At 45.5% G+C, this 24,663-nt stretch overlaps 1 protein-coding gene across 3 annotated transcripts in view; it reads right to left on the reverse strand.

Annotated features, from left to right (window-relative positions):
• The window catches only part of EPHA4 (EPH receptor A4), a 108,898-nt gene extending 88,824 nt beyond the window's left edge, over positions 1 to 20,074 (reverse strand). For 2 of the 3 annotated variants that reach the window (XR_008841198.1, XM_056498951.1), the window contains exons 1-3: positions 19,925 to 20,074; positions 18,986 to 19,053; positions 13,980 to 14,643 (exon numbers count right to left, since the gene is read on the reverse strand). Coding sequence is in view for 1 of the 3 variants with exons in the window: in XM_056498951.1 (XP_056354926.1) it covers positions 13,980 to 14,643; positions 18,986 to 19,053; positions 19,925 to 20,042 (850 nt within the window). In the remaining 2 variants the exon portion in view is untranslated. Of the gene's footprint in view, positions 1 to 13,979; positions 14,644 to 18,985; positions 19,112 to 19,924 lie in introns of those variants that run through there. The other variant, XR_008841199.1, reaches the window with a different exon arrangement.
• Positions 20,075 to 24,663: the final 4,589 nt, after the last annotated feature.

Raw genomic sequence — 24,663 nt, forward strand, 5'->3', positions numbered from 1 at the left:
CTATAGATCATTAAGTAAGTGCTTTCAGTCCTTGAAAAACAGTTTGTGGGTCTCATAAAAGCTGCTCTCATCTGTTTGAGAATAATCAGCCTAATCAATGTTACTTCAGCAGTCTATTCCATCAATGATTTAGGTGCAACTTTTCACATGGCATGAATGTTGTAGTGGCTCCTACTCCAGGGCAGAAAACAGCCTGCTCACAGAAAGGACAGGAAGCACAGCGTGCAAAATGGAAACAAGCGATTGGACTTGCAACAGTGCAGGGACAAGGTGGAGACATAATAGCATGTTTATGTAAATAAACTTGAATAATTTATTCCTTTTAGGAAGGAACATTTTTTCTAGCCTGACCCAAAAAAGGAATGAACTAGTAAAAGGAGTATTTCTCTAGCACAAACATTATTAGCAAGTGCCATATCTATTCTATGTGTGTCACCAGTAAGCAGAAACAACCCCCTGCAAAAAAAAAAAAAAAAAAAAAAAAAAAAAAAAAAAAAAAAAAAAAAAAAAAAAAAAAAAAAAAAGTACTAGGACATAACGCACATTTTTCTTCCTCTCTATGCTTCAAAATCATAAGCACCTCTCATATTTCACTATAAAAGATTTTATTTCTTGGTTCCCGCAGCTCAGGTAATGATATCGTAAGTCAAAGTTGGTGCAAGGCTCACAATAGCTCTGACCTCGTAAACAATTTTAATATCCCTTCTCCACATCCTCACAGATATAGGACTGCACCTGAGCAGACAATATCTCCTCAGCAGCTACTTGTTTACTCAACTTGTAAGTGAGCACATGTGCTCCACATTAAAACCAACCTGGATGCAAAGACCTTGGCATAAGGGGATCATCTTCCAAGAAGCCGAGATACATCTGCCAAGTATCTCAGGTGCACAGGAGGCAATGCAAAATGAAGCCAAAATAGAGCAGAGACCCACAAAGCAAGAAGTGCAGCACCCCTTCTGCTGCACACATCGACTCTGGGCTGTTCTGAGTGTCCAGGACAGCTCCAGAGTGAGGAGAGCAGTGCTGCTGCAAAGGGGAAGGACCCAGGCAGAAGCAGCATTTCTGCTCATCTTCCCAGGTGAGCCAGTAACAGGCAGAGCTCCTCAAGGCTGCTCCACAGCACCCCTGACATTCTCTATTATTACCATGGCTCAGATGCTCAGAGGGGATACTAAGGCCCTGAAATGAAGCTGTGAATCTCATGTGTAGGGCCATGATTCACTGGAAAAGCCAGGGCCTGTCCAGCATCCCTCTGGCTCCATGAAGGACTGGAACAAACAGAGAGGGTTATCCAAGACACCTAAAGAAGGTTCTGTTTAGCTGGAAGTAGCTGGTTAAACTGGAAAGCTGAATAGCACAGCAAGAGCTCTAGTAGCCAAGAGACCTCTTCAGACTGAAGAAGTTTCTCTTGAGAGAAAGAAGTCCAGAGACAGAGCTGCTTTCCACCTGTAAGACAATGGTGATCCCATAACAACTGTACAAGAGCACTTACCACAAGAGACAGATAGAAATGATCCCAGTCAGCTTATTCCCATCCCCACAGAAGAATAACCTGTAGTTAAACCATGATACTGGATGTCTAGCTTATTCTGAAAACCCTCTGATACTGAGATGCCCCCACAGTCATGGAAAATCTGCACTGGCACTACAGATCTCAGTAATTTTGAGGGTTTTTTTCTCCTTTGGGTCTAGCCTAATCTTTTGTTTTTGCAATTTAATCCCATTTTTTTCTTGCCCTGTTTATCAGCTTCATCTTTACAGCCAAATTCTGTGCACCTCTGGTTAAAGAAGAAAGGTGAGAGACATTTCAAGATATCTTCAATTTTAAGCAATTCCAACTTTTGAACTACTAAAAGTGAACTGGACAGTAAGCCCTAACATAGGCAGAAGGGATGCCTTAGTCTCTTAAGCCTGCTTAAGGGCTACAAATCCATCAATCAAGCTCTGGACTACTTAGAAAGCCAATGCACAGTGCTTCAATTACTCCCTTCTGAAGAAAGGCCAAAATAAGCTTGTTGATGTGAATAGGTAATATATAATCTACTGCTTTCTGAAAAATCTCTTTGAGAAACAAATTGAGAAGAGCTCTCAAAAATTTATTTCCCCTTACCTTAACAGGAGGACTTATTTGTTATTGAAAGTCTGCCTGCAAGACTCATGATGCTGAATTCAGGGCAATAACCAATTTATTTTGAGAAATCACAGATAGACTGAATGAACATATAGGAATTAGAACCTAATACAGAAAGAAGACACAGGTCAAATCAGCACTGATTGACAGTATCTCTATAAAGCATCAGTAATGATTAATAAACTTGAATTTATGCCATACTTCTTGCTCTTCAGAAGGCTTTTACATAAAAAAATAGCAAGAAAAAAATACCTGGCAGAGGACAAGGGCTATTTTCCAAAAATAGTAATGAGGTCTAATTTTCTGTTTCATTGGCACAACTCATCCATAGCCTCACTATCTGGCTGACAACTTCCCTGGACAAAATCAATCACAGCAGTGGCACCAAGCAGGGCCAAGTCTCCAGACTGTGGAAATACTCCCAGGATACATTAGGAGTCTTTTTCCAATCCCTGCCAACACTCTGGCAGGGGAGAGGAAAAGCTTTCATCCTTTTAATCATAAGGAGTTGTAGGTAAATTGTCAGAGTATCACACCTCCATATACACTTCAGATTTTTTTATAATGGGCAAATTCTGCCCTCTGACAACCCCTACTAGCTCTGAGTGACACAGATATAATATTTGACCTAATTGCATTTCAAAGCCCAGCTAAGGTTCTTGCACTCTGAGCCAAGCCAGACAACTTCTTTTCTACCCACAAGTCCCTGTGACACAATACTTCTGACACACTGCAAGTTTCTGAAGAATTATTCCTTCCAAACAAGTATCTTCCTTGTTATTTAGCCAGGCTGAAGGGCAGTTCACTGTCATTTATGGCACAGGCACAGAGAGGAGTGAATAGCAATTACTCAGCATTTGTTAAAGAGAAGGCCTCACCTTTAATAATTGCACAGTCACATTTCTTTCCACAGGGTCAACCAGAACTCCGGAAAGGAGACTTGCTGATTGACACAAATATGTTTGTATTTCAAAGGGCAAACTACAAAGTCAAATAAAAGGCAGTGTTTGCACAAGAGTTAACTTTGTCATTCGGCATTCTCAAAGAGCTCAACAATCCCATGGAAAAATGTCTCTCCTTTGCTACACTACATTTTTGACTCAAACTTTAATGCAGGTGTATAGAGAGGTCAAATTAGCATTACTGTAAAAGGCTAACTAAACACACAGCCACAAGAAAGAGGAGTTAGTGGTAACCTTTAAAGAAGCAGAGGAGTATGGTGGGCAGAACTCCTGTCCCCCACATCCCTACAGTGAGCTGGGAGCCACTAAAAACTCAGCACAAGTTAGAGCAGCAGGGCAGTTTCTGATTGCACAGACAGACAAAGCAATGCCCAGCCAAACAGGAAAGAGGGAGGAGATCTCCTTTTGCACACTCTCATATCCCAATTACAGTTCATCTTGAATAAAAACACTGGCTCTGCACAGTCACCACCTCAGCACAGCCTAATGGGAAGGAGATGAGATAATAAGGCCACATACTGCTCTTGGGACTGCACCACTCCTGTTAAGACAAGGGCAGGTCCCTGCAGTGCTGGACCAACCCACAGGGCACCTCCACCAGCTCTGTCACAGCCAGGGCTGCTCCTCCACAGGGGACAAGGGCTCCTGCCCCTTTCTCCTTGGCAAAGCTGTGGCTGTGCTCCTTTCCCTTCTGCTGCTGGGGCTGTAGGTGGATTTCTCTCCCAAATTAAAGAATCCTAAAACTACAAATGGGTGCTTTCACAGTGCCCACAACCCTTTGAGCTCACTTTCCCAAGCTATTGGGTGTGTTGAATTCAAGGTTACCAAGTGCATTAATTCTGGGCACATTAAAACTGGGCACCAAGAGCACAGCTTCAAAGAGCCACTGAGAACTTTAAGGTGAATCAACTAAATGGATAAAGGATCTGCACAGGGGTAGAATCAGACAAAAAGGATGGAAACAGTCTTGCAGGTAATTAGTGATGCACCTTCAGTTATATACACTGACTTCACCCCTTCAGCTGATTGCTTTCAACTTTCTTCCCCACATAGAGAGGCCTTTGAACCTCAAAGAATTGCAAAACTGTACATTATCAGCCATATAGGAATGTGTGTTGCACTCAGCACCCACCAAAATGTCATGTCCAGCCTAAATAATTGGATCCAGTATTTTCATTTTGAGTGGATTTTTGGAAGTAGTCCAAATTTGGGCCAGCCTGACAGAACTGCACCTGGGAGTAGCAGAGGTTTCTAACGTGCCATGGGAATGACTTCAGCAACAAACCACAAAAAAAGTTCTTTCACATTAAGTGTAACTATTGCTACTCCAAGATTAAATATTACCTGGAAATTACACTCATTAACTGCAGAGTCCTTGATTAATGAGCAGGTGGAGTGTGCATAGGGACCTGGCCCTGATTTCAGCTGTCTTATTAGCTCTACCCTGGACACTACTGATCACCACAAAAATAAATGAGGAAATCCAAGAACTAATTATGAGTGGACAAAATGTGTCAACCTAAAAACTGTGTTAGGGTACTTCAGAGATTAAGGGAAAGCTGGCAGATGTGCAAGATGCAAATACTGAAGCCACTAAAAAGCAGCAACACGACTCTGCTATCTTCTGGTAACTCTGGTGAGTGAGACCACAGGAAGGCTCTCAAGAAATAGTCTCCGTTTCAGAACAGCTCCAGAGCCATTTTGGTTACTGCAACCATTGCTCATTGTTTTAACAGTGGAGGACAGGAGGAAGCTCTGGAGCTCCTTGCTGTCCCTCCTCAGGGAACAGACTCTGGGTTCTGCCCAAGGAGGGGTGCAGCAGTGGCCAGGAGAAAAGCCAGGAGAGAGCATCCCACAGCAGCTCTGGAGGGTGCCCCTGCAGGTGTGCAGGCACACAGCTGGGCTCACAGGGCAGCCAGAACCACTTCTGCAGCTTGTCAGCAAACACAGCTGGATCTAAGCATCTCCTGCTGCACTAACCCAGCAGCCACTGCCTCCAAGCATTTCTGTGAAACAGCAGCGACTGCCCACACACCCTCTGTTTAATGTGTGTTTACTTGTCTCTTCAAAAAGCCCAAAGAACTCTTCTACACACAGCAGCTAAGTACAACAAAACTCGAGCATCAGAAGAGGAGTTCAGCCAACTTGTGCCCTGTGACTGATCTCCTATTTCTCCCTCCACTTTCCTTCTAATCCTGTTTATAATTACACAAGCTGTCTGATCTTCCCAAAGCTATCAATTCCCTCGAATCCATTTCAAATGGCCATCCCTGGAAGAGGCTGGGCAGCAGATCAAGCAGTCTCAGCTGACACCAGCCACACCACTATTGATGGCTCCCCTGAAATGCTGGGGTGCAGCAGCCCAGACCCCCAGCAAGGGCTGCCAAGACCCAGCCCCAGCAGAGATCAGGCCAAGAGAAAGTATTGATCCACCTCTTTTAACATGCTAATTTGCCCAGTGGCTGCTTCAGTCATTGCCAGGCTGGACACTTCAAAAGGAAACTGTTTTCAAAGCAGCGATGTCTTTTTCAGCAGAAGAAAAACTTAAACTGAAAACAAATGAATTCAAGCCCCAAGTTCACAGAAGCACTCGCAGGTATTCTTCAGCTCCCCAGACAGAGATGTTTGATGTATGGAAAGACAGACTTGTTAATTAGGGTTATTAAAATGTGGCCTGGCAAAAACCCTGTGGGATTTAAAATAAGAAAATCCACACCCTCTAAGTGCACACTTTACTATAAAGATAGCCTGTACTTGTATCAAAAATATTCAGCCATAACCTCTGGAAGTGTTCCATTGATTCCCCTACACATGCACTTCTTAGGAGAAGAATAAAATGTATTTAAAATTAAATTTCTGAAATTCAATTTCTGTAATTCAGCATCAACACTGGAGAACATTTTGGCCTTTCTTAGCATTGATAATGGGGAAAATAAAGGCAATTGTTCAATCCCTTCAGGCTGCTGGGAACACAAGGAAGGGCAGACAAAACCCTCAATGTGACAGAGACATTATTAAAGTATTTCGGGAAGCAGCAGCGTTATTGACTGACGCCCCTGCTACAACACTGCCTTTCAATCACGGGCTAAATACAATCAGAGGAAAGGATAAAATGGCAGGGCTTAATTAACGGTCTGAAATGTGTTGCATTACACAACTTTTGCAGGCAGAACAGAAATCTATTCAGTTCTGCATCAGTGTTTGTGGCTCACATCGTGCTCCTAGGAAAACCTGATATGAACTGTGAAAATCAAGAGTGCCCTCCAAGCTAAGGGAGATAACGAGCTGTAGTCCTGACCCACAGCATGTTACCCTGTTTGCAAAGATTGAAGAACCAAAAACTAGAATTTCCCTTGAAATATGCCTTTATTTCCAAGTGCAGGAAGAGTTTAAAGTCACCAAGCTCAGGCTGCTCCCTCTCCTCTGGACCCTGGCCTGGGACAGCCACAGCCCACTGAGCCCAGTGCTGGCTGCAGCAGCAGCACCAGCCATCCCCTCCCCTTTGCCCTGGCAAAGGAGGGAATTTGGGATGCTGCTGATCTCTAGCCCCTGGCTGCATGGGACAAAAAGCTGCAGGAGAGAACAGGCAAATGGGGAGAACTGACTAGCAGCCCTACCTTTGCTCTGGAGCAGGCAGCAGCGTCACAGCAAACTCATTCACAGAAACAAGGCATGAGGAGATAACACCAGAAAAATGGAACTTGCTTCCTTGCCACTAAATTGTCAGCTTTATGGGACTTCATGCTGAACGGTATGAAAAAAAATCCAATTTGCTTTGAAGCACATTAGTCTAACATCCTAATTATTGTTTACATTGCCATTTGCCTTCTATTAAGAATTGAATAATTACCCAGTGCTCCATAGTTTAAAAATACAAGCAAACAGGATTATCTGGGTAATTAAGACACTGTACTGCAGCTTTGTAGTGTGGCTGTACAAAGCTTTCACATATACAAGCAGAAGCAATAGGTATTGATTGCCTTAGCTCAAATGATGGTTTAAGGATGTGTAAGATGGGTCCCTCATTAGGAAAAGGTGAGCAAGAACTTTTGACAAGTGAGGAGGGGTAGAAGCTCTCTGCAGCTACATTTAGCCTTCTCTCTGGTGTTCTCAGTCACAGACATCCTGGGAAAGTCACCAGGCTTCATCCCTCCATCCTCTGCCTGTTGAGCATCCTCCTGCTGGCCAGGACCCTGCCCTTGCCCAGGCTGCTGAAACTGCAGCCTCTCCACAGCCTGAGCTGGGCAGCACCAGGCCCCCAGTGAATACAAAGCCTGTTTCCCAGCACACCTCTCTCAGTGGGTTTGTACAGATTAACCCAACATTGGTGAGATTTAAACCCACCCATCTAAGGGAAGTATAAAAAGCAAACCAACAAATGGGGTTTTTTCTAGGCATCCATGACTAAATGAGCCAAAGCAAATACCAACTGTATAATGTAGCTTTTTTTTCTTTTTTTTTCCCCTCCAAACCTTAATAGCCCATCCACATTGTACTTTGAACAGCATGACCTCCCCTTCTGGGTGACTGTTAGGACAAAAGCAAAGTTTTTGCACGTTCCTTTGTTGTTTTAAAGAGCCTTTCCTCCATTTAATTACGCCACCAGGTTTCACACTGCGCAGTTTACTACCCCTGTGAAATTACCTTCAAGTTAAACACTAATTGGACATCCAACAAAAATGAAAACCCCCACAACCATGTTTTTCCTTCTGGTTTCTTCTAGGATGTAGCCCCAACACGATTGGAGTCCCAATTTCATACCACTGATTTATAAAGACACAAAATGAAAACCAGCCCTTTAAAGAAATACAGTACATTCATGGAGCATGTGTTCTAACTTATATCAATAAACCTTTCAACAAATCCATTCTGAACAAGCCTGTGTTTTGGGAGCATTTAATGAGCCTCAGCTTTATTTCAAGCCAAAGGCAATTTTAAATAAAGTTGAAATAAAGAAAAGTTAAAAAGAAAAGAAAGCCACTAAAACCAAAAATAAAATAAAATATGGGTTCTTGTATAATCATGAGGCTTAAGAAAGCAGAACTTTTCTCACAGATTATTTTCATTCAATAAATAAAGACAGCAGAGCATTTCTGCATGTTTACTTACCCGAGTGCTGGGAGCCCCTTTTCACCACACCATAACCAGGGGCCAAGGCCAGCCCAGAAGCAAAGGGAAGAGCACTAGCTCAGGCCTGAGCAAGTACTCAGCACAAAGCAGAGGAAATGTCAAAATGTGATGCTGCTTTTTCATGCCCTCTGTGCACACTTCCAGCCCAGAGGGGATCCCAGCTCCAGACTCCATCATCCCCCAGCTGTGGCTGCAGCTACAGCAGGGCTGGGTGGTGACTGGTGAACATCTGGAGATGGCACCCAAGGGCCTGCAGCCCCTCCAGGCACGACAAGTGGAGCTTCCACACCCAGCCAGCATTTCAGGGGTGGTCAGGCTGTGAGCACAGCCCTGTCCCACACACCAGCTGCAAGGGAGATGCACATGGGCCAAGAGTGACAACCAGCCATGGTCAAGACATGAGGAGCACGCTGAGCAAATATTGCACTGTGTCTTAAACAAAGAGATCAAAAAAATCAAAACAGAATTCATTTGCATTAAATCCAAATCTTTTGAGCTGTGCCTAAGCAGAAGATTTTGGCTGGCTTTCCCAAAGGAAGCTCTTATCTCCTTTGTGAAATGGGTGTGCTACTTTGCATGAGGGTGTATACAAATGATGTAAATGAGGAATTTGCTGCATGCAAAAGGCAAAGCCGACAGCTGCCAATCCCCATTCACAGGGAGAGCTTCCCCGGTCTCTAGCAGGAGGAAGGTGAAGGGAACCAACGTGTTTGCTTCCCAGGGAGGTGAAGCAGGCTCTGAATATTCATAAAATGGACGTTTAGTCATGGGAGTGTTAATTGTCTCTGATTCACAAAACGGTGTGACCTCACCTGCTCCCTGCAACATGTGAAAAGGATGTCGAATAATGGGACGAAACCAGATAAGATATTTATCTCACTAGTTTGGGGGGCTTTTTGATGCAGTCTCAAAAGACCTTAGAGTACTGCTGGGCATTTCTTTAATCACTACTCACAAGCACAATAAAGACCAAGCTCAGTGGAGCATATTATTAGATAGATAATAACCCTTCCCCAGCCAAGATCTAAATACTGAACGCATCACACACTGGATGAGTTGTCTGCAAAGTTTTGGGTTGCCTTTTTTATTTAATCCTAAAAGAACACACAAACCGAATATGGGCTGGAAGTCCCACAAAAGACTACCCAGACCCACCATGAAATTCATTACCACCACAAAGCTCATCTGGCTCTGATTCTGAGGACTGTGCTTTTCACCAGTAACACACAGAATAGGGATCAGATATAGCTCCCCTAGCAGAAGTAGCTAGTGTACTAGAAGTCTTGTCAGAAATTCAAGAGGAAGCAATCACAGCCTTTCTCCAAGCAATACATGAAGGGACAATTGTTTGACAACTCTAACTTGACTTCTGAGGAGGCCAGGCAGGAGAAAAGCAATAGAGTTCCTGCAATGACATTTAAATGCAGATTTTGAAATGCACCAGGTGGTACAAGAAAATCACAGAGGGAGTAACCCTTGGAAGATCTATTGAGCTACATGAGAACATAACATAACCAAATCAGCAGAGAAGAGAACCAACTAAATTTGGTTCAGACAGACTGTGTTTCAGCACCGCTCCCAGGCCCCGCCTGGAGCTTCCGTCTTCTCAGCTCCTTTTAAAGCCTAACATGTTGAGTCTGTGCATTTTTCCCCTGCCAAAAATAATCAACCTGAAAAAAAATCCTTCTGAAATCTCAAATCTGCACAGTCTTAGTCACCCTTCTGATCACCCTTTTGTGCAGACAGACTGTACATCAGTGCTATTTTGACAAAGAAGTTATCTATGACTAAAATGGGAAAGTACACACAACTTACTTTACTTCTCCACCCTTAAAAAACCCACCATCCAAGAATCTTATCACAGAAAAACATATAATTAGAGTGTACACTTCTGATGTAAACTGAACTGCTGCTTTCAATGATCACAGCCACTCTTCAAAGCCTCCAAGATAAAAAGAACCTTATCATTCAAATTATTGCTTCTTAGGGATGCTCTTATCAAAGTTCGAAGGAAAATTCTAAAAACAGCATTGATATGAAACCAGGACTGAGCCATATTTTAAATGACACTGGATTTTCTGCCAATTGGCCAATTCACAACTCAGAAAAAGCAAGTGTAGATGAAGACAAAGCTGTTGGCTCTCATAACCTTTACAATATCACAGTAAAAATCTCAACTGTCTCACATATTTATACTAAATGGCAGGTCTAAAATTGAGATTTGTAATTTCACAGCATCAAAATCATCACAGATGGCTACAGTCTATTGCTTCTTTAATCTGTCTTTTCTCCCTTCCTGCTTGTTTTCCCCCCTCCTCCTTTGAGTTAGAAAGATACGTGTTTTATCACAAGGAAAGTGTAACTAAATCCAAACCACATTTTATTAATGTGTAACAAAACAATTTACATAACAATGACGAGTAGAAGTGAAGTTTAAAATTACTTTGTGTCTCAGCTTTGCCCTAAAGCACTAATTGCCTCATGCTTGAGATGTGCCACTATTTGGGACAGTCATCTTCCATCAACAATATTCCACATTCATATTCTCCTAAATGGACAGCCACTAACATAGAAGGTTTGAGGGAGAATAAACAGTAGTAGAAATAGCAAATCGATTTTTTTGGCAGCTAATTCACAGCTACAAATTCATCTGCACACAAAGAATTAGAGCTCACCTAAAATTTCTAATGATCAGGACCAATTTTGCAGAACCACTGCCACTTCACACACCTATGAAGCTTCCCAAATAAATATGGATTAGGTACTTAGCTCCTTTGCCTTCCTGTCCCAGGTTTTTGCATACATATATACATACACACACACTCATGAACGTTCACTAAGACAATGATCATAAATAAAAAAATAGCAGTCAGAGAAAGGACAGTTTCTTGTCATCATATTCAAACACCTCCAGACCACCAACACAATTTTTTAAAAATCCCATTTGAGGTCAGAAAGTCATTAACTCCCACTACAAGAACTTTAGACGTGAAAAGGCTTTCCATTACGCTCCCCACACACACATCAGAAATTAGGCAAAAGAATCTCAAGGAAAACGTATTATTTAAAAACTGGGAGGGTGAGTGAACTTGGAGCAGCTTGCAGGACAAGGCAAGGGCCAGCAGGTCTGTCCCAGCACTGTGTGGCAGGGAGCAGGTCCCAGGAGAGGAACAGGAGCTCCAACACAGACTGGGGAGCTCCCAACAAGTGCAAAGCCCCAGTCCACCGGCCCCAACTATTCCTGCCCACTGAGCTTTTGTTAAACATTTAAGATCTTAATCAATCCCAAGTCTGACCCTAGGATCACAGGGGAAGATGGATGAGGAAATGGACAACCTCTGACCTTTCCTTGTATTTGTCCTGCCACAGTCCAGCTATTGAAAAACAATTGAGGTGGAACCTGCTCACCAGCTCCCGTCCCAGACCAGAGCCCTTTCACAGCCTTTCCCAAACTCAAAGTCTCTTCCCCTGCCCCCAGTCCTCTGTATCAAAACCACAGGAATCCTCCTGACTTCATCCTCCTCCTCCCCTCCAAAAACCTGTCAGAGCAGAACATTAGCTAAACGATTAAGTTAGGAGTGGAAAGAAAAGAGGAAACCTCATTCAGTAGTGTCAAAGGCCAAACTGCTTTAACAGCCTCACTGGAAACCAGAGAGGAGCTGCACAGTTCTGGTGAGCTTCATGAATTCATCAGGAGGAGCTTCCCAGCTAACTGTTCTGGCTGGAGAATGGCAAATGTGAGAAAAGGAAACCACAAGTAACAGCTGATGAAATGGGTTTAGCACTTTCAATTACACGCTGGCTCCAACGCTATCAAATGATTAGCACAGGCCAACTCCACTCCAGAGAGCCCAAGAGACAGAACATTTCTAACACCTTTGTCAAAATGGCATCACCTGATCTTCCTTTTAATTGGGAAATGGAGAATTGGGTTTCCTGAGCCCAAACGTCCCCAAATGCAGCTGAGAGCCTTTAGGTAAGCCAACAGTCATCCCCAAGGTCTAGTCCAACACTACAAAAATAAACCTAAAAAGCATGCCACTATAACCACTGCCCATCAGCAAAACCTCAAGAGATTTCCCCTGAAGAGCACAGGATTTGTTGGACAATTAGCTCACCACACCTGGGCTGCTGACACTCAGAAATGGATGATCTGTGTCAGAGTGATGCAGTGCTGACCTAACAGGCCTTTAGGAGAAGGTGGAATCATCTCTGTGCAATAAACCAATAAATGCTTCCCCACCTCACTTCCTCCTCTCACAGCCCAGGCTGGTGAGGTGTCAGGAAGCTTTGCTCTGAAGTTATTGAGCTGTAAAAGAGCAATAGCATCTCCCCAGCCACCAGTGGCTCCCCCAGCAGCACCACAGCCACAGCTTCACACACTTTGGGGCAAACAGGCTCTCAGGTTTCCATCTCACAGGATGGAAAAACCAACAGAAAAACCAGAGTATTTTACCCCAGTCATTGTGCAGCTCATCTTTCAGGCCTCTATTTCATCCCATGACAGTTTTGTTGCCACTATGCCACATAGAGCAAAAACTCGGGAAATTAAGGCTAAAGTTCACACAAAGCAGTTCTTTCCTACCAAAATTTAATTTCAATGCATAATAATGAACTTCATATTGACTGCAAATTATAATTTTAAAAAAATCAAGTAGGACGTTCAAAAGACACCATTCTCTTAGGAGTCCACCACAAAAACAGCCAGTTAGTTGCTTTACTAACTTGCTCTCAGTCTCAAGATGATAAAAAATGCTCTAGTAAAAAAACACACCAAAGAAGATGAGGCAACCAACTCCAAAGAAGCTTTTCTATAAACATGGTTCCAAATCCCTGAAGGAGCTGAGCACCTTCAATTCAGCACCCAGCAAAATTAAGCTCACTGACCTGTACAAGAATCCATTTAAGTTTGATCTTAATTTATGCTTACATGAGCAAGACTTTCAAAGCAGAGGCTAAAGATATTTTATTTATAAACTCTCTTCTCTCCTTCCCTAACCTTGTACAGCTTCTTTATCCAGAAAAGAGAGGCGAAGATAATATAGGTATTGAGGTTTTTCTTTTAGGCGAATCTGTCTTTTATACAAACTTTAATCCCTAATTCTGCAGCACACAGGATGGTGTGTGTGTGGGAGGGTGGGGTGGAGACTTTTAGCATTTCTAAGAGTATCCTAGCACCTCTATTATTTAACTGACAATAGAGACTCTCTGAGAAATGAAAATATTTAACAAAGGCAGCAGTGTCAAATATCAAAGGGTATTTAGTGCTAGAAATTTGCAACAAGTAAAACACCAAAGATTTTCACTTCCTAGAGTAGGAAAGTAATCCAGCTAAAAGTCTTGTCCTGCCTCCCAGACTGGTTCTTAACCTACTGCATTATCCAAAGTCAACTTTGCCAAAATTTCCTGTGTTTAACAAAGTTCTCTTGAAAGATTTGCCTCTTCAAACAACGGCAGCTCAACTACACTGCTCTTCAGTCATCCACATTTTGGTGACTATCACGAGCCAAATCAAATTTAGGCGTCTGCTAGAAAATGTGTTTCACCTTCTGCCTATTACAGCAGAATCATTTGTGTAGCATTACATAATTCTTAGCCTTACCACCTGGAGCTATTGGATTTGTTGATGAAACCCCTCTGTCCCACCACATCCCAGAGGGCTGCTAGTCACTGGCATTAGTCCATTTGCTCCCATCCCTGATTCAATTAGGCGTTCTCCCGCCCTAATGAACGGCACGCTGTGCTGTCCCTACCTTGGCACTCTCCGCCGCGCTCCTCGTAGCCAGCATTGCACAGGCAGTTGCCAATGGGCACCAGCCACTCGCCATCTGCCCCGCAGTACATCTTTGGCACATCCTTCTCCTCCGAGTTGTTGACGCAGGAGCCGCGCACCTCCACCAGCGAGGAGGTGTCAGCGCCCGTGATGGTGTCGGGAAACTGCGCCAGGTTCCGAACCGTCAGCGGGCACTTCTTGTAGAACACGCGCACCGAGACCAGGGCAATGCAGGCACCCACGTCCTGGAAGGCCAGGTAAAACCCCTTCTTGCTGAGCGGGCCCACGTCCCGGATCTCCGTGTTCAGCTTCATGATCCTGTCACCAATGTCCACCTGGGTGAAGCTCTCGTCAGCAGCAATGGTGTCGATCTTGGCAAACTGGCTCTCGCGAATAAATCGCTCTTTATCGTTGTTTGATTCGTAGTAATAAAGGTTGAAAGTCTCTTTGCAAGTTCCCATGACACCAGGCAGGCTGTTGCAGTCTCTCAGCGTGAACTTGATTTCAATATAAACCCTCTGAGCCCCCTCACGGGGAATCCAATCAGTTCGTAACCAATTATTCTGGCTGGGCTCCATCACGTTGCAGACCTGATAGGTGCGGATAGGAGTGTTCTTCTCGTCCATGATGCTCACTTCCTCCCACTGCAGGGAGGAAAACGGGGAGAAATACACATCAGGATTAAAAGGAACAACAGAGCTTCACAACAAACAACATGCACTCGTTCCATTACAGGGAAACAAACAAGCAGACCAAAAAACAACCCAGCAGACCAAGCCATAGCCAGGACTTCAACTACTTGGACACTAAAGGAAGCATCTGTTCAGGAGAAACAAATTCCAAGTCCCTCATGCCTGGAGGAGCTAGCATGCTTTTTAAGGCCCTTCTGAACCAAGCCAAGGATGCTCCTTTGACTGACTAGGTTCACTTGCAGTATAGTTCAGTCCACAGAATACTGCCTAGAGCAGGGCTACACACAAGTTTACAGACTCTCAGAGCAGCACTGACCTGCTCTGCAGTGTTCTCTCTGCAGCAGATCTCATGGACCCTGCCTTGCACCTGGGATAATCCAACAGGTGACACAGGGTGACTTAGTCACACAGAGAGAATGACATTCATATTTCAGGCATCACTACCACTTACTTTGAAAAAGTCTTAAGTCATCCCTTATTATTTCTCTAAGCTGCCAGCTACTTTCCTGGGCTACCAATATCCCAGACAGACTCAGTAAATTCTACTTTGGAGCTGAGCAGAAATAGCTGTCTACAGAGAATTGGGTAGCTCTTAGAGAAGGAAAAACAGGTAAAGAGACAATATCATCAGTCTATCAGCAACACCACCATAACCTGGATATCCAAACAGAGCTTCTTACTAGTGGGAAGGTAAAAAAAAAAGAAGAAATACTACACATCTTTTTTTCTGAAGCAAAAGTCAGGGAACCACCAAATTCATATTATGAAAATCTCCAAAAGTTTAGCAGTGAGGGAAAGGGCTGAAAGATCAGGATAGAAACATTCTTCAAAATTGTTACACCCCTCAAATCAAGTTCAGGCATCTTCAGAAGTGCCAACCAGGCAACGTGATTATGAAACAACAATAGCATGTGTAATCCAAGGTGGCTATGGAAGGAGGAGAGGCAGGTGTTCAGCATAATGAACTCAGAAAAGCACACATACTCAACAGTTCTAAAAAAAAAAAAGTCTTCTCATAGACAGAAGAAAGTTTATCAAGTTTATCACAGTGCTCTACTGGCAGTGAGAGAAGGGAAATTAGGGGCATTAGGAAAAGAAGTCATTCCAGGGGGAAAAAAACTAAACACAAAACCACAGCACTTCCATTTATATTATTCAATTTATCCTTCCCTATAAAAATATTAGATAATGATATGCTGACTAGGTTTGCAGGCAATACAATGAAGCATATAAAATTATCCTTAGAAAACAGCAGTAACTTTAAAGAGACTTCTCAGAAGTGCTTTTCAGAACTACTGAAGCCATGGCTTTGATAAACAGAAGTCTTCTTAAGATGAAGGGGCTTCTTGTATAATATCCTGCATTCTTCTCCAAAGGATTGCTCTTATGCAAGTGATTTTTACTTAAAAAGCTTCCAGCTTAGCTGAATCCGTTTATAGAATGACAGCAGTTAGCACCATGAGTCACTAGGAGCAGAAAGAATAATATTTTATTTGCTGCCTAGAGATAACTGCAAATTAAAATGAAGGAGGGGGGAAATCAATACTCAGCATGTCACTCCTTTCCAGAGAAAAGGAAGAAATAAATCTTAAAAAGTCATCTATCAATGTAAAGTGTAACATGTTGTTAGTAAGGAGACAGCCTTGTTTAATTTAGAGCACCACAGAGCTAGTATTACAATATTGTCTTTATGATCCATCACTTTCCATTCTGCTTATCTTCAGATTGCCTATGCTACCAATATTGTGTGTGGTTACAAGAGAAAGGAAGAAGCAGAGGGAAATAATACTTGTTGATGGGATTTCCTTTAGTGCATTTACACAATGGAGGATGCTGCTAGAGGATTCAATAGAGAGACCACTGAGGTCAACAGACACACAGCAACTGAATTCAGCGAGTTTTTGGGTCGTGTTCTCAACACACCCATCTGCTGACCAACACACAAACATACAGAGCTGGGCTTCTGATTTCATTAACACACAAATACAAAACAAACCCAAGTGCATCTTTCTGACAGAGCTGAAAATAACTACAGCCCAAAATTTCCAGCCACTGTAAATGACTTGTAATTCTAAGTATGTGGTCAAAGCTGTAACTTTTTGCTTTCAAGCTGAAATTAAATTTTATAATTGAGCTCTTCCCACAGTTTAATGATGCCGATTAAAACATTCTGAGCACAAAACCTGCTTTTCAACTGTGAAATGCAAGAGCAAATCATTAATTACATTTATAATGCAATTCATTAATTCCTCTGGGGCTACTATATAGCTAGTCACTGCTAAATGACTAAATCTTTATCTCCAGCCCTTCTTATCCACACAATCCTCACACCACAGGAAGAGTGTGGATCAGATCCAGAAAAGTACCTTTTTTAACAGACAATAAAGTATACACAGTTAAAGAAAAACACTGAAGGACAAATTCTTCCCAGGAAGATAAAGGAGTTTGTTTCTGCTGCTTGAAATAAATCTGCAGCATATGAAGCAAAGTAAATGCTTTCCAAGCACTGTATCTCAGAAACAGACCATGTACTCTTAAATTTTTCACTACAGGCTTAAAAATAGAACACACGGATGTAGGTTTAGTGAAACGAGTCACGTCCACAATAAGAGCACACATTTCTCCTTCTCAAGCTTGCATGGCGCTTTCAGAAAAAAACATGTGGAGAAAGGGGGAATCCAACAGCCATTAATAATGTACAGCTGTCCTCTGATCACTGATTCCACTGCTGACTTATTAAAACTTGTATTTTAGGTTCTGTTTTAATGCACAGTGTAGATATCCCTTGGAGAGCCGTCCGAAAGACCCCGTCTCATTACTGACATTTCCAGGGTGCAGGACTAACAAGGCAGCCCCGAGTCTCACCGAGATAGAGCTGTACCTTTCCACGCTGTCAAAAGATGAGGGCAATTGCCTGCAATCAGCACTGAATGTGCACCGTGGGCGCTGCCAGGGGCCTGCCAATCACATCCCCACTCCCTGAAAAACCGAGTTTCGGGGACAGCACAGCGTGCTCAGGCGGAGCACAAGCCAGGACTGTAGTCAAGTTCACCCAGAACAACAATGGGGGAGCAAAACAATCCCCCATTCTCCCATGTTACGGGTATTCAGAGCTTATGCATAATGCATCACCAGCCAACGCAGCCTCGGATTCCTTCCGCTCACTGCTGTTTCCTTAGCTCTGCTTCTTCTAATTACGAGTGGGAACGCACACAAAAAAAGTAAATTTGTAGGTTTTCTGAAGAATCCACTGCTATGTTGTGCACAGGTCCTGATCTTTAAGCACTTTCCTTTTGCAACACTTTGACTTAGTTACTTCTGCTTAAGGAGTCCAAGCTGCTTTTACTCATTTAATATTAAAAGGATTTGATATTTCTTGGTTTTTTACATTCATGTTTAGTGTGCATTGCTGGCATTTTTGCTTAAATTGTTCATATAAAGAAAGAAAAAGCCTTTCTAATTGCTTATGAAAAGTCCCATGAAGTACGGTCTCTTCCAGATCCCAGCAACTCTAGAGTCCAGCAATTGAAGGAGTTTCCCAGAGAGGCACTGGGCACCCTGCAGGTCGGGGCACAGATGAGGCAGCAGCAAGGAGCATCCAATAATACAAAGTTAAACCAAAAAAATAAAGCTACCATGTGTGCAGCTGTCTAAGCAAAGAGACTCTGAGCTCACAATGAACCTCTTAACGTCATCACATCACCACTGGGCAGTGCATTCGAGCAGCCTTCTGTTCAATAAGACAATTGTAAAAGTACATTAAAAGAAACTCCAAGGAATCACAGTCAAGCACTGGGTGCTGCAGTTTATCCGCTCAGAAACCAAAACACACGATGTTTACACCCTGAAACAGGACAACTGTCCCATCACAACAAAAGGTCTATCGTGTATATTGATCCCTACTCTTTCATCCAGAAACAGAACGGCAATTGCCCTGAACATCTCCCAGCCAAGACAGTCCACAGATAAAATAATAGCAGTCAAGAATGCCAATTCAGTCGGCAGATCACATTTCTTGTTGGTATTTCAGTTCTAAATAGGCATCTAAGCCCATGCCTCAACCAATCTCTTAATTCTGAAAGCTCTTTTCTGCCCTTTTGGTTTCCACTTATTCCATGACAGAACTATCCAAAGGGAGTATAGAGTTTCTCCAACAAAGAGTAATTCACTTGGTAAGCCAGTGAAGAAATCTGACCTCCTCACCACAATCAACAATAATCGAGCCATTAGGACTCTCTGAAAGTTACTAATCACCCCCTTTACCCTTTTGATCAGATAGCGGTTTAAAACTTACCCCTCCTTCCAGGGGACTTGCTATCCACCCCAGTTCTCCCTGAACTGATCTGGAATCCAGCAAGGTAACTGCAGAAAGGTACAAATAAAAGAGATTAAATTCCAGCTGCCAAAAGGCAATATTAAAATAAATGGTTTACCTGAACGTTTCCATATGTGCGGAGCACGATCGCATCCACCTTCCACTTGAAATGAAATGTTATTTCCGAGCGCGCCAGTATCTTAAAAGCACTTCGAAACTCTCTCTGCGGAATGCCCCGCTCGTTTGCCGGCGCGGCGGAGCGGCTCGGGGCGGGAGGGAGCGGCGGAGCGGCGGCACACCTGCGAGCGGCAGCGGGGCCGCTCGGAGCGCTCCCGGCGCCGGGCACCGCACCGCCCGCCCTCCAGCCACGGGCCCGGAGCCGGGACTTTCCGAGAGCCCGGCCGGGCACCCACCGATCTGCCAGCGGCTCCCGAGGCACCGGCCGCACGCCCACAGCGCGGGACGGCCGCGGGCTTCCCCCGCGGAGCCGCCGCCGGACCGTCCCGCAGAACGGGCTGAACCGGGGCCCCGGGGAACGGCGCGGAGCCGCCGAGCGCTCCCGGGAGAACCGGTTCCATGAGCCGCCCTGCGCTGCGGGGCCGCCGCTCGGGGAAGCGCCGCACCTGGGCGGCCCGGCCGGGGAGCGGGGGACTCGCGGGACAGCGGCGGCCGCTCCTCTCCGCTCCGCGACACCTGTGCCGTGCCGCACCGCACCCTGCGCGGCCCCGGAGCGCCGCTCGGGCAGCTCCGCGCCCGCCGGCCGGGCAGCGACCGGCCGGGACAAGCGCCGTCCCGGGGCGAGCGGAGCGCCGCGGCGGGGAGCGGACGGGGCAGCACCGCTGCCCGCCCCGGGGACACCGAACTTTGCCCCGGCACCGCGCCGGGAGAGCGCGCGGCGCGGCCGCCGGCGAGCCTCACCTTCGTTGGCGGGATAGACCCGGGAGCCGGTGACGGCGCCGCAGACGCCGACGAGCAGCGGGAGGAGCGCGCAGACGGGGAGCCCGGCCATGCCGCCGCCGCGCTCCGGCCGCGCCATCCCAGCGGAATAACTGCCTACACGGGGCGCGCGCCGCGCTAGACATTGCCGGGGGGGCGGGGCCCGCCCGTCCGTCAGCCGCCCCCGCCAATCGCCGCCCGCTCCGCGCCGCGCGCCCCGCCCCGCCCCGCCCCCGGGAGCGCAGCGCGGGCAGCCGGGCCGGGCCGGGCCGAGCCGGGCTCTGCGGGGCGCTCCGCGGGGACGGGCGGGAGCGCTGCCCGGGCGGGCCGCCACAGAGAGCGGGCGTTCCGCGGGGTCTGCGGCCTCAACAGTGCCCGAACTCCGGAAGATATGGAAAACAAGAAAAGGCAAAGTTAGCAGAGGCACACTGGCGGGGGAGCCGCTGCCGCGGCGCGCACACGGACCTGCCCCGCGCCCAGCCCGCGGCGACCCCGCGTCCTGGGAGCGTCCCGGGAGCGTCCCGGAGCTGCCGCCGCCCCGCCCGGCCCGGCCCGGCTCGGAGCCACCGTTGAGCAACAGCGCCACCTGGCGGGGCAGCGGCTGCGGCTCCCGGCGCCGGACCGGGACGGGCAGGGAGGGACAGGGACGGGCAGGGAGGGACAGGGATGTGCAGGAACGGGCAGGGATGGACAGGGACGGCCCGGGACGGGCAGGGCTGTGCCGGGAGCGGCAGTGCGGCCGCCGCTGCGAGCGGCGCTCCCCCTGTGCGGCAGCGGCCGGGCCCGGCGCTCACCGCCGGTGCCAATCGCTCACGCTCTAGGCACCGGGGCAGCGGCCGGGCGGGGCGGGCTGCTGGGAAAGCCGCGTTCCGAGCGATTCCCTCTGCAGGCTGAGATCCATCGGGACGCTCGAGCTCGTGCCCGTCCCTCTCCGCCCAGCCCAGCCGTGCCCGGGGACACCTGTGCTGCCCGATGTCCTTCGGCTGTCCCCGGGAACCTGCGCTGTGCAGCCACAGCCCCGCTTCCCTTTCAACGCTCCGAGCATCTGACTTCTTAAAAAACACTCTCTAAATGCGCCTGGGCAACCAAATCGTAGTTTTTAGCAGCCTGCTAAGCCTCGGGTGGGTCAGGCAGCGTCGGTGGGCTGAGCACCGTCCTTGAGCAGCCCGTACTCACAGAGCCGCCCCCGGACCGTCTGTCTGTCCAGGACAGGGGCACACCGAGCACACGCCCGTGCTGCTCGTCCCCGCCGCTGTCGGAGCGCTGCCGGAGCCCCGGGAGGCTCCAGAACCGGCGGTGCCCGCAGCCTGGCTCTTCGAGTGCCCCGCGCTCCTCCCGCGGCTCCTGGCGGCGGCTGCCTCAGTTTCCCGCAGGTTCGGGGTCACAGCCCCTTCTCCCTGCTGGCCGCCCCCCGGCACTGCCCCGCTCCGTGCGGACACGGCTCCGTCCCCGCACCGGGGAACCGCGCCCCGGTCTCCGAGGATCTTTCCTCCGCCTGGGGTAAAACCAATCCTTGCCAGAGTTAGCTGTAGCTTCCGCACAGAAGCGCTCTACAGGCTCGATTAGCTAAAAAAATACTTTGAAAGCGACTTAAAGTCTGAGTAACAATTTTGTGCATCAGGAAGCACGCCTGCTCAGAATCTGCTGTTTCCCCTTTAAAACATTCTACTTTTCCCCAAATTCAAATATCTGTGAAACCAAATACTTACAAACACACCCTTACTGACACTTTTTGCTTAAAGTATCTTTCACCTGGTTTAATTTCAGGTCAAGATCTAAAGAGGATGCATTTTTTGGCACTTAAAACTGCTGTTAAGAATGTTTGTTAACACAGTATTTACAATGAGGTTCCTATTTCTGAGGCTCAGATTGTTTTCCTTAGCCTTGAACATTTCTTTTGGAGCTCCCACTGGCAGAAGCTAAAAGATAACCTTGCAAAGATAGCTGGTGTGTTTTTCCCTTTCCGTAGAAAATAAATCTTTTAAGCGGCTGCTTGGATAATGGGCGTTAGAAAACAGTGTAGCACAGTCAATGCAACTGTTAAAACTTGTACTTCCTGACTTTAATTATCTTCAAGAATTCTTGGCCTAATGGGAAGGAAGAAAAGGTTTAGTGCCTTTTTTATTATTTACACAGAAATATAGGCAGTCCTCAATTAAAACTATCTGAATGTTCTTTTCACATCTTTGATGCCTCTGACAGATCTACTACTAGTCAGGATAAACTTTATGGGAATGGTGAAGCATCAAAACGTCTTCTTTTTTTAATTAAAGTTATTTTTGTGGCAATGCCAGAAGAGTCAGTCGTCATTAAAAATATATAAAATGCTTTGAAACCTTTAATTTTTTCTGTAATTTAATGCAATTTTAATTTGTTAAGAAAAGTCACACAAAATAAACACAGACAATGTAAAAAAAAGGCCTGCAAATGTCATAAAATAAAATGTTTGCAGTCCTACCAAATCTACTACATTTTGGCTCCAGTATGTGGGGTTTTTTTAAGAAGTCTTGCCAAAATCATCACAATTTCCTTACTTTGTGTCATTTCAACGAATCGTAAAAGCCCAGCTTGGTTTTTACAGATGTCATTGATACTTGGACTAAATCCTGTTCTCGGCTTCAGCCAGTAACTCCACCCTTCAACAAAGTATCTGACATCAGAATTTATTCCTTAAAATTTTGTTCCAGCCGTTGGGGCTGTTACATTTGTCTCAAACGCCCATTACCTGAGCAGCCTGCGCAGCTGCCAGCCTGACAGCTTATGTTCTTGGAACTCACTATCAGGAACGATTTGGCTTTGATGGGAGCTAATCATGTTTGCACCATCATCAGGTTTACACCATTTAAACGGTCAATTTAATGCAGCTCAATAAAGCACTGCCAGCGTCTCTGGTATTTGTCTCAGATCTTGTATTTGTCTCAGTTCCTCAGTGCAACTGTATTCACTTGCAGCAGACACTGTAATAATTATGACAGTGTGTTAAATGTTTGATCCTGTCTGCTTCAGAGAGGTCAACCCCAGCCGAATTATTTAGAGATCAGGACTCGAGTGGCACAGACAAACAGGCACATGAACACACAACCACTCTGAGCCTCTGAGAAACTGCAAATCATCCTGAAATGTAAGCACTGAAATATTGTTGTATTTTCTACTCACTCACAATTTGTCCTCCTCATATTTTAAAGCACTGAGGGAATATATTAGTGTATAAATAATTGGGCATTGACACAAGGGCGTTTTCTTGGATGTATCTCTGTAGTTAATATAATTTCTAACAGAACACTGAATGGATATCAAATGTCTCACACACATGTATGCTTATACATGCAGAGTTGCTTTATGCTTTTTCCAATCACAAACACAACGTTTATACATTACATTAAGCCCCGGAAAGGGCTGTGATTTTGGATGAACATTCGGTTCTATTTTTGCTTTATCTTTACATTCTCCATTTTTCTATGTCCACCTACTCAGGCTCGTCCATCTCCCCAGAAGCTTTTTGCTGTCAGTCAAGTGACAACCTCAGTAGGAAGCTCTGTGTGTTCATGGGCCTCCTGAGGCCCAGCACTACATTTAGAAGGGGGAAAGGAGGAAAAAAAAAAGAAAAAAGAAAAAAGGAAAAATAAGAAAGCAGGGGGGATGAAGCACAAGCTCTTCCTTTAGTATGCAATTCCACAGCCTGCAGGAAAAATTCACCCGTCTCCTCTGAAAAGCCTTTTCCTACAAAAATTCAATCCTATTTACTCCACTCCCACACAACTTCCACACTGCTTGGCTATTTGCAAAAGAGTGTAAAATAACCCCAGGAAGTGTAAGACCCTCACACAGAGTCTCATTGTCAAAGGAAATAATGCCCCAAAGGTGCACCTTTATCAGGCTGGGCATCAGAGAGTCACCGGCTCCTTCCCAGCACAAGTGCTCAGAGGTGCCCAGCCTTTCCCTCCCTGGATTTACTGATTCTTTTGGATCTGTGAGTATTAAACATCTGCCAGTAGATTACTTGACAAAATTTATTGCTAGCTATTTCAGAATAACAGCTTTTTATTCGATATGAGTAAGGTTTCATTCCTCAGGTCGTGTTTGCTTTAGATGAAGTTGCAGGCTGTAATACAAAAAGCTGTAGTGGGAGAACATCTCCATGAAGGTAATATGCATTTCTATAAACATCAAGCTGGCAGAATGATTTTGTTTCAGCTGGGATTAGCAGGAGTTTTGCTGCTGACCTCAATAAGAAAAGGATCAGGTTTATAGCTCACTTGCAAATGCACTCTTGCAAAAAGAAGTGAGCTTTAGGCACTGTAGATTATTTACATTTCCTTTTGTTAATCATGATCATCATCACAAGGTTTTTCTATTCATTACTGCCTTGATGCTGATTACAGGACCTGTGACAGTGTCTTTATTCAGAGCAGGCACACGGCGTGACTTGACAATATGCAGACAGACAGATGCATAGATTTTTTGCCTTTTCTAACCAGGGAAACTAGAGAAGCTTAAGTGAAATGTAACAGGATTTTAATGACAATTGAAGTAGTATCTTTTATTGCATTGGTCCTGGCAACACAACTCAAATCTCATAGTTAGTCTAAAATTTATAATATGCCATTACCAGGTCCATGAAAGGAAATCCTATCGGCAAAGATATTTACAAATCCAGGAGCCTTTACAATGCAGATTATGTTTCCTAAAATAAATAAACATAAAAGGACACTGGGAAAAGG

Source organism: Oenanthe melanoleuca, chromosome 9 (assembly GCF_029582105.1).
Source record: "Oenanthe melanoleuca isolate GR-GAL-2019-014 chromosome 9, OMel1.0, whole genome shotgun sequence".
Taxonomy (NCBI): domain Eukaryota; kingdom Metazoa; phylum Chordata; class Aves; order Passeriformes; family Muscicapidae; genus Oenanthe; species Oenanthe melanoleuca.